Genomic DNA, 9,453 nt, shown 5'->3' with positions numbered 1-9,453 from the left:
GCTGTTTTCTAAAAAAAAATACACTTCTCCCAAGTTTATAATTTAAACAAATGTTAAATTAAATTTCGATTTTCCACTCAGATACGATTCTCAGTTGCTGAAAAAAAGCTCAATTATAGTACAAAAGCATAAGCGAGGTATTACAAGTAAAGTGCGCTTTTAAAGTGTCCTTGCTGAAGTTCGGTAAATGGTTCCGCGCTTTCCAAGCTCCTTGCCTCTCAAGCTTACATAACTGGGCCTTGGGTCGTGCGTCCTTGATATTCGAGATGTATGGCTTACCATCAACAGGAATCCGGAGACCACTGAGCCGCTGATGGCGTAAGTGCTGCTGTAAGATCCCTAACCAGTTCCAGCACCTAAGCTTTTTCGAAGGGCTTTAAAGCGCAAAGCGCATTCACAGGACGAAGCCGTTCGGGATGTTTTTTAGAAAAGGGTTCCAAGTTTATTCATATATATTTATATTATGTGGGGGAGCATCCAGGATCCGTTCCAGCTCCAGCGGCAGCTGCGATCTGGGCGCCTCCATCCATCCGCCTCTGCAGGGTACAGGATACAGGATACAAGATACAGGATACAGGGTACAGGGTACAAGGTACGGGATACAGGCTGTGTAGAGGGGGTGTGAGTACATCCTTATGGAGTTACAGTAGGGGTTAGGCTATCGTATTATTGTTAGAGTTAGGGGTTATCTGTACTTGTCGCCGTGACTGTATTAACTTGCAGTGGCCTTTCTTTGTATTGCTAAATGCCGGACACTGCGTCCGGCGTAAACGGGCGCTGCGGTTCTACTACTTGCTAGTGTAAAGGTTCTTCGTCGAAATAATCCTCGTAAGCATAAGTTATACTCTATATAATCTGCACCAGCCGTGCTCGTAAAATAAGTCAAAATGGATACAAAATGGGTACGAGTAGGTGGCGACGTTCTGGATCATTTTCAATTTTCGCTTGTTTTCTTTTTCGTGTAAAAATTAGTAACTATTTAAAATTATATACATTCATGTAGTACTTATCTTATTATAGATATCATGCGTCTGTACAAAACGTCGCCGGATAGGTTTTCATTTTCGTTAAACTTTTTTCACTATCATGTATTCGCATGTATGTATATTCTTTGAGTGCAAGTTCACATAAATTCAGTCGTGATTCAATTGATTTCCTAAAGTTGATCTTCGCCTTGCTCGTTTTCTAAAATAAAGCTCAAGGTAGTAAAACCGGGCCTACACAAAACGGACCACACGCACGCTCTTACCGCTCGCCAGTTCATCAGTAGTGCAGAACTACGGAGCAGAACTATGCGCAGAAACTCTGCGAATTCCGGGGGACTCGGATTTGGGGTGCAGAGGGCCTGGTATCGCAGGTATCGGTATCGGATCGGTATCGGATCGGACACGTAAATGCAGCTCGAACCTAGTGTGGTACTGTAAGTTAGTTAGGTGCTTAACCAAGGGAATCGCGACTGCTCCAGCGAAGTGTCCGCTGCGTCGTCAGGGTCGTTATTGTAAGCACGATAAAAACTACTAAGACTAACCCTACAAACTCCCGCTAAATGTGTATATACCTAGCTTATTGAGTGTTCCATCAGTCCAGCAGTCCAGCAGCGGAGCAGCCCAGCGGCTCGGAAGGATCCTCTGCTAAATGTCTGGCTAACTGACTGACTGACAGACTGGCTGGTTCGCGCGTGCCTCCTGAAGCGAAGCTGAAGCTCGAAGCTGACTCTAATTCAGCAGCCTGGCTATGGGGCAATGCGCAACGAAGCAGGGCTGGTTTCTTGTTTCTCGTACAGTCGGGTCTATCTGGTTTACTACAAGTTGAACACATGCACGCCCGCACACACTTCGTACAGTGCGCAAAACGGCCACGAGGGCGAGAATCGAATCGCAGTGGTACCTGTTAACTTTGTCTCGAATGCAAATGAAGCGAAGTCTCCCTGCGGGCTCTGCTTTGGTGATTCCGGCTGATCTTGGTGGGTGATCTGTGCCTATGCCTGTGCCTGTGGCTGAGTCTGATCTGATCGCGTGTGGTGTGGCTTGTGGTGGGTGATGTGGCTGTGGCTGTGGCTCGGGCTTCCTTGGCTGCATCCAATTTGTGTTGGGTCGGTATGGCTGATGGTGTTACTGATTGGGAATGAGTTGTTTGTTGATGAAAAGGAGTTCGGTATTTCAATTTTCAGGGGTTGTATGTGAATACATAGCGCGATTAAATTCCAAGACTGTAATTAAACAGAGATAAAAAAGCGTAAGTCACAGACAGGGCAGGCAATGTACTACAGTTCTAGAGCATACAAAACTCCTATGTACAAATATGGTCTACATTTAATATATTGTGCGTTGCTAACGTAGCGCAGCAGAGCAAGTCCACTGTTAATTCCGTTTGGACATTGAGTACATGTGTATATGCTTGTCGGCCTTCGATATGCTGTCAAATACTCGGCACCAATATCTATTGGTCACATAAGACAGCACACCCAAAACGGGCGCCAGCAGGGAAACAGCGAAAAAGAGCGAGAGGGCGTGTTGTCGCCGCCCTGCGATTGGCTTACATTCGCGATCCCTTCTGCTGCAGGACCTTGGCCCGGTCGTTCAGCTCCAGCTCCCGCCCGGCCGTCGTGCCACACTCTTTGGAGACCACGCACAGGAACTCATTGTTGTCGAAGGACCCGTAGTTCGTGTACTGCATGTTGATGAGCTGCTCGAACCTCCAGCCATCCGACAGCGTTGAGATCATCTGCAAAATAAGGAGTAATGATCGGATTAGATGTGTGGTGCGTTCCATTAAATCAACGCGCTACCTGGGTTAGTTCTTGCTCGCGGCACTGCAGCACACGATAAACGCGCTTCTTATCCGCATGGGGTCGCTGGAAAAAATTGACACGGATTAGCAGAGATATGGCTGCGGAGGGAGGGTGTCTCACCTGATCCCTGTGCAGGATGCACTCCTTCAGCAGCGCTATCAGCTGCGTCACGTTGTAGAACTCGGCCTCCTCCAGGACGCCTTCCTCGGAGACGCCATCGAGCACCAGCTTGCCGTGGCGCAGATAGTTGAGCACGGGTGCAAAGTATTTGGGGTCTCTGTCGATTAGGTAGGCTCCTGTCTCGTCCTGTAACCGAATCAGTGATTAGTTTTGTACACTCAGTCATGGGGCAGCGGGTTGCAAAGCTTTTTGAGCATCGACGGTGGTAAGAGGGGTCAGGGCACTGTTTATTTATACAAAAATGGAACAGTCAGAGCGAATGTGCCAGTGTGCCCCTGCCACTGGAATTTCGCGCTGCTTGGGGAGTCATTGAAATGTTTGTTTGTCGATTGTCCGTGTTCATGTTATAATTATTGTCATGATGATTATTTGGTCTGCCCCATTTCGAGGGGGTTGGGTGACCTTCTGGGGGCAACACTGCAAACTAGCACACTCGGCTGCAGCTGCAGTTTATGTAGGACGCTCTCTCGCGCTCTCTGGGCTCTTGGCAGCTTGTTTGTGGCACTTTGTTCCTGGCCACCGACCCCTGGGCCAAATCCCCGGCACCCCCGAAGCTGCATGACCTGCTTTGGGTCATGTGCGCACTTTTCGGGTATTTGGGGTGGACTTACGGAGCTGCTACTGAATTCACTGGGGACGTGCCATGTGCGCACATGGGGTACGGAACACTCACCCGATCCGATATCAAGTCGCAGTCCTCCTGAATCAGACGGGAGAGGAACGAATTTGGGTCACGGGAGAGCGTCGTCTTGGTAGTGAGGAAGTAGGTGCCGCCCACGTTCAGCTTGACCCACTGGTCGGTGCCTTGTTTTTTCAGCACGTTGGGGCTCTTTCGCGAGTTTATGAACACCGTGCTCATGGTGGTGGTGCCGCTGCTGCGGTTCGGGTGCTCCGCTGGGTTGGTGCTCCTTTGGTGCTCCTGCTCCTGCCCTGCTCCTGTCCTGCTCTTATTGTCCGCGCGATTCCCTTGCTTGCTGGCGACGACAGCCTCAGCTCATGCTTTTCTTCTTCGCTTGCGTCTTTGTTGCGTTGCTGTGCCTTGTTGCCTGGCCTTCGACTGCGTCTTGATCTTGCACTTTTGCGCTGCCTCTTTTCGTTGGGGTACTCCACTTGGGCACGCAGACTTCGCTGATTTTGCTGCTTGTCGTATTTTTTTTAGTTAACTTCGACTAACTAATTAATTCATTAATAAACAAGACCGTTATCGATAGCATGCGTCTGCCGATGTCTGAGCTCATCGGGCCTGCAGTAACGGAGGCCCTATTTTCCTGTGTCTATCGGGCTCTTTCGGCCGTTTGGTGCCGTAATATCGAACGGCGGTCGGTGTGTGCCCTCGCTAGGTCGGTGTGTGTGCTCGGTAACATAAACTGTGCATTGACTATCGATGTATCGTTGCAGACGTGCGATACTTTCAGTTGCCGCCCATGGTGAGTTGTTCAAATTTAAATTTAAACTTTTGTTAGTCGAGAGACCAGTTTGTGCGTGGCTTTTGGACCATCATCACCACTATGACCGATCTTCTGCCGCGCTTGTTCGTTCTGCTGCTGGTCTGTGCCAGCGTCTCCACCTCTCCGATGCTGTACAAACTGAATCCTGAAGAGAAATACGAGGCAGGTTGGTCAATAAAATAAAAGGCTTGCTGTGTCGCCCACTATTATGCTGCCCTTTTTGTCAGACCTGGTGCCCGTCTCCTCCACTGTGATTCCGCTGACAGTGCTGGAGGTGAGCTACGGAGCAGGTGGGAAGCCCAGCGAGGAATACAAAGCGGCCTACCTTCGCAAGCTGCGAAAACAGGTGCTCCAGCGGACAGAGAAGGGCCAGGACGTGGGCGTGGGTGTGGGCGAGGATGACGAGGATGTCCTGATCACAGGTGGGTTTCTCTTTACTTATGTACCCGATCCTCCACTGATGCCTATCTAATCGCAGTGAAGTCGCAGAAGCTGGAGAAGGCCAAAGTCAAGGCCGTCCGAGCCACGCAGGCGGACTGAAGTATAGCAACTTGGTGCTGGTTTTCGAGCTGATGTCATGGCGTACTTGGCATAAACAACAACTAACCGAATCGCCGCAAATCTTGTTTTGACTTGGGCCTAATTGGGCGCATGTGGGCGTGGTGGATGACGCAGCTTCGTTGCGGCACACGTAGGTGCAAAGAGGCGAGAGCTAATACGGAGTCGCAGAGTTGACAGGAAGCTGCTCGGAGCGGAAGGATGTCTGTTGTCAACGAAATCGAATCAAATATAATGAGCTTGGGCGAAGAAGCTCCCCATTCGATTGGGATAACGACGGTAACGATGTTGGGATAACCTCCACAGCTGCTGGGGGACATTAGAAGCAGGCTTGAGTAATTTCTTCGTTGGACAGAGGCTGAAAAATCTGAGCAGCACAAAGGAAAGCGAGGCATTAGGGAGCCAAAGGAGAATTTCATTGGGAGGAGGCGATGGGGATGTCTGCTGGCGTGTGCGTGCTTTTGAGGCCAGTTAGTCAATTCCGTCGCCCGCTGCGCTCCACTCCCCTTCTGCTTCGTCTTTCTAGGACTCAGGTGAGACCTTCCTGCTAGGCTGCCTGTCCAAACAGAAGCTGACAGGCACATCGGACTGCTCTTTTCTTGCTGCTATCTTTGAGCCCCTCCTGCTTTGTGCAGAGACGTCAATGTAGCTGTCATGGGCAAGTCACAAGTTGCATGGCCACTGAGGAACGTGTCACCACCAGAAGGCATCCGTGCCTCCGTGCACCCCATGCACACCCACCTGAGAAGTGAACCCTACCGGCCCAGAGCGCCGTGGCTGATTAAGCGGACAGAAATGCTGATGGCAGCCAACTATTTTCGCTATTTGTGCACTTGCCTCCGGCACGTACTTAATTTGAATACAAAGCATGGGGGTGGTGGGTGTTTGCGCATCGGGTGGGATTGAAGGCTGTCATGTTTGTGGCAAGTGCATGCGGATTTAACCGGAGCACTGCCCCCGAGGGAGTTCACAGAGACCAACGGAGGCAGCGTTGAAGAAGTGTAAACTACACGTAAATGATGTTGTCACTATTCCGCCCTCCATCGCCAGCCCACTTCACTCAGCTCTTGGCTCAGCTCTTCAATCTGATTTCTGTCGGCGTTATTACTAGTGTTGCCACTGGTAGTGATTGCCGCTCGATCTGCACATTTTATGCCCCACTTACCGCAACGCTGCGCTGTGATGAACCAATTAATAGCTGCGCCTATTCAATACCAAGTGGTGATATCGCTTATACGCCCACGCGCCCATTCAGATGTGTGTCGCTCGAGAAGATGTTGATGGTGGTGATGGCGTGGTGATGGTGATGGTGATGATGACGATGATGACGATGATGAGGATGATGATGAGATGATGACGATGGTGCTCCAGCGGAACACTGGGTTTTGTTGCTGCTGATTGTTGTCAGCGACAGATGCCATCAAATCGAATGTCAAATCGAATGACGTGTGAAGTAATCGTTGGCGCGGTGCCTCTTTTAATTTGTGGCGAAGAGAACACTCCTGACAGGCGATGCAGGCGGGGGTGGATAATCCCACCGGAACCTGTTTGCGAATAATAGGGAATCAGCGTGTAAGCATTAAGCTGTTTGATGTGCAAATTTCAAAATTAAGGAACATTTAATTATGGGGAGGGCTAGGAATACACACACCGCGTTGGCATAGACACGACTTTATTTTGAAAGCCAACTAAATTTGAATAAAGGCTTGCAGGAGTTTAAAAGCCAATCAAAAATTAAACCATGTCAAACCTCAGGCAGGAGAATGGAAAATGTTCGCGTGCGAGGAAGGAACGGGCCTGGGTATGAATTGGCACACAATAGCAATCTAATTCCGGGCTTGACTGGGGAAATGAAATGTCATTAAGTCCCGAATTTGTTTCGTTTGCCAGATTGAGGGGTGTGGCCCGGGCAGAGATCTAATTGCGGATTTGGGAAGCGGGCTTGTCGAACCAGCCTCGGATGCAGTTGGTCATCCCGCTGGCTCCCAATCCTATTGCTGTTTCTGATTTCAGTTTGCCCCTCTTGCGCTGTTTGCACTTGGGGGAGATTGTGTGGCAGCGATAGCTGGGAGATCGCATTTACAGGGTTCGCCTAATTGACCCACGTCCTGTGCGGGCTTTTCCGTGTCCTGGAGCGACCTCCAATGTTGCGGAAAATTACTTTAAACGTGGTTTCCCATGTTCCGAATCGGCGAAATTCAGATTTCTGTATGTGCTGTCTGTAGGGTCATGGTCTAGGGAGTAAAGGGAGTTCGGGGAGCATGGCTGAAATGTCTTTTTAAATGCTTCGAGCCTTGCCAAACTTTGATGGGCCAACTCTCGCTCTGACACACTTCGGCTCTCTCCCTCCCGCTCGACTTTGTTGTGCGTGTGTTCGCTTTGATATAGTGGTGGGCAGCGGGAGGGGAGCGGGGTGGGGCGGGTTTGTGGGGGGTTGGGGAAAAACCCTTCAGACTTCAGATTCCCGACTTCACAGAGATGCCTCGCAGGCAACATCGGCCCAATGAAATCAGCGTCTGGCAAACAAAATTTTACTAAATACACACGCACACAAGCAGGCAGACTTGCAGGCATACTCACACAGATGCTCACTATGTTCGAAAAGGGAATATAATGCAAACGAAATTATATGAAGTGAAAGCCAAGAGGCAGAGGCAGAGGCAGTGGCAGTGGCAGAAGTAGCTCAAAGCTCCGCGCCCACCTCCTCCCAGGAACCCAAAATCATCAGCTAGCCTTATTAATCGAGTTTCCAATGCGAGCGAATAGCATTCGCATCCATCAAAGGCCCCCAACATCCCGGCCAGGTGATCGAAGCCAGCAACAGAAGCTGAACTTATTTGAAATCAGGAGCAGAAACAGGAGCCGGGCAGGAGAAGGAGAAGGAGCAGGAGCAGGAACCCCCAATCATCTATCATAGAGAGCGCTCCCACGCCCCACTCATTCAAATCTAATCAAGGAGTACACGTCGCTATCTTCTTTGGGCTGTGCGTTTTTACAGCCAATTTATTAATTTGGCAAGTTAGGCAGAGCCGCAGCCACAGACGAAGACCACAAAAAGCGACAAAGGCGCCTGGGAGCTCGACGGGTTTTGGATGGCAGGGGCGGCGGGAACAGGGAATGCCACAAAGCGTTTACCCGCCGCTTTGGTTTCTGGCGAGCGGAAGCAGCATGAAATCTAAGACGAAACCGAGAGGCCGAAACCAAGCCCAGACGAGTCCGAAAGCCGAAGCAAATCTGTCAGCGCTTGAAGCACACCGCACGCGATGAGCGTCGTGGTCACAGTGGTTACTCGTTCTTGTTCATGGCAGGATGCAAATTCAGCCATAGGTTGGCGTCCATCAGGCAATATTCTCAGAGATGGAATGCATCCAAAATTCACTCATTTGGAGCCCGCTAAAGACTGGCCTTAAAATCGAATAGTATCCAGTCCTATTATATGTCCCATTATTATCCCTTACGCACCACGGTTGCTAGCCGACGCAAGGGCGAGGTACTAGGATGTACTAGGCTCCAAGTCCTGGCGCTCCTTTGCTGCCGCCTGGCTGCGCAGGGAGCATGCCGCTTAACATTCAATTGGCAAGTGGTGACGCCGTGCGTAAGAAGCCAAAGCTAGAGAAAGCCAAGGCAGCCTGGGCCTTAGCCACAGCATCAGAGTTTGAATCGGAATCTGAATCAGAATCAGGAGTCGCAGTCGCAGTAGCAGGAGCGGAATCGCACAGAGTGCGCACAATCAAAACAAATCAACACGTGGTTTTTGTCCACCTCTCGAGCAGTTGAACGGTGGAGCAGTCGAACGGCGGAGCAGTCTACTGGTCCAACAGTTGAGGTCGAGGCAAGACCCAGTAGACCTGCTCCACCCCGATGCGCCCTGCAACCCCAGCATCCTTCTTCTGCTCTCCAAAAAGCAGCGCAGACGCAAAGTCCCGAAGGCAGCACTCCGGGCGTTGCCAGATGCCGTGGGATTGTCGCCCTGCAATTCCCAACGCGATTTTCGCAATGCGGAAGTATCGAAAACAATCACCCTGGTGACATAAAATACCCAAGCAATTTGAAGTTAGCGAACTAATCCCAAATACTGCTTTGACAAGTTTTCTTTTTCAATACAAGGATGCCTGCTGCCATGTCCTGGGGAGATTCGAAATAGGCGTGATTGAGGGTTGACAGATTGATGACTTAGACTTTGCCGGGTGGCAACCACGCCAATGGGCTTGGCATGCGATTAGCATCCAGAAGAGAGCGGACTGAGAGAGCGAGAGAGCTTCGGACGCGAGAGCTGGATATTACGTATACGCTGCAGGAGGGCGTGTTACAAGCCGAAATGAAACGAAAACGAAATCGAAATCGAAACCAAGTCAATGCCTCTCTCTCTGTGACATTGACAGTGCTCGGTGGCCGCTGCGGATGCCCCACCGCGCTCGCTCCAGCGGAAATACGAGCCCACTTCGTGTCCTTCGCGTTGGGGCTGGCATCCGCAGG

At 50.6% G+C, this 9,453-nt stretch overlaps 2 protein-coding genes across 2 annotated transcripts; one reads left to right on the top strand and one right to left on the bottom strand.

Moving 5' to 3' along the window:
• Positions 1–417: 417 nt before the first annotated feature.
• On the bottom strand, positions 418–4,268 carry LOC6555640 (BTB/POZ domain-containing protein KCTD5). The gene is made up of 5 exons (XM_015153308.2): positions 3,645–4,268; positions 2,912–3,097; positions 2,789–2,854; positions 2,540–2,724; positions 418–2,209 (listed from the first exon to the last, which is right to left on the bottom strand). Exons 1-5 carry the CDS (start codon positions 3,828–3,830, stop codon positions 2,197–2,199), a joined length of 636 nt encoding a protein of 211 aa, XP_015008794.1. The 5' UTR covers positions 3,831–4,268; the 3' UTR covers positions 418–2,196.
• A 147-nt stretch (positions 4,269–4,415) lies between these two features.
• Positions 4,416–5,030, top strand: LOC6555639. The gene is made up of 3 exons (XM_001982486.3): positions 4,416–4,585; positions 4,647–4,841; positions 4,898–5,030. Exons 1-3 carry the CDS (start codon positions 4,480–4,482, stop codon positions 4,957–4,959), a joined length of 363 nt encoding a protein of 120 aa, XP_001982522.1. The 5' UTR covers positions 4,416–4,479; the 3' UTR covers positions 4,960–5,030.
• The last annotated feature ends 4,423 nt before the right edge of the window (positions 5,031–9,453 follow it).

Source organism: Drosophila erecta, unplaced genomic scaffold, assembly GCF_003286155.1.
Source record: "Drosophila erecta strain 14021-0224.00,06,07 unplaced genomic scaffold, DereRS2 tig00000283-arrow-arrow-pilon, whole genome shotgun sequence".
In the NCBI taxonomy this organism is placed as follows: domain Eukaryota; kingdom Metazoa; phylum Arthropoda; class Insecta; order Diptera; family Drosophilidae; genus Drosophila; species Drosophila erecta.
Note: the sequence above shows the minus strand (reverse complement) of the source record. Positions and strands in the feature narration are given on the sequence as shown.

What these genes read in the sequence shown, in the direction of transcription:
- LOC6555640 (XM_015153308.2), bottom strand. Translation starts at nt 3,830, where the DNA reads ATGAGCACGGTGTTCATAAACTCGCGAAAGAGCCCCAACGTGCTGAAA. An exon ending in GCGACTTGATATCGGATCGG is followed by an intron (nt 3,098 to 3,644) that starts GTGAGTGTTCCG and finishes ATTCGGTTACAG; the next exon opens with GACGAGACAGGAGCCTACCT. An exon ending in GCGAGCAAGAACTAACCCAG is followed by an intron (nt 2,725 to 2,788) that starts GTAGCGCGTTGA and finishes CTTATTTTGCAG; the next exon opens with ATGATCTCAACGCTGTCGGA.
- LOC6555639 (XM_001982486.3), top strand. Translation starts at nt 4,480, where the DNA reads ATGACCGATCTTCTGCCGCGCTTGTTCGTTCTGCTGCTGGTCTGTGCC. An exon ending in TGAAGAGAAATACGAGGCAG is followed by an intron (nt 4,586 to 4,646) that starts GTTGGTCAATAA and finishes CCTTTTTGTCAG; the next exon opens with ACCTGGTGCCCGTCTCCTCC. An exon ending in CGAGGATGTCCTGATCACAG is followed by an intron (nt 4,842 to 4,897) that starts GTGGGTTTCTCT and finishes ATCTAATCGCAG; the next exon opens with TGAAGTCGCAGAAGCTGGAG.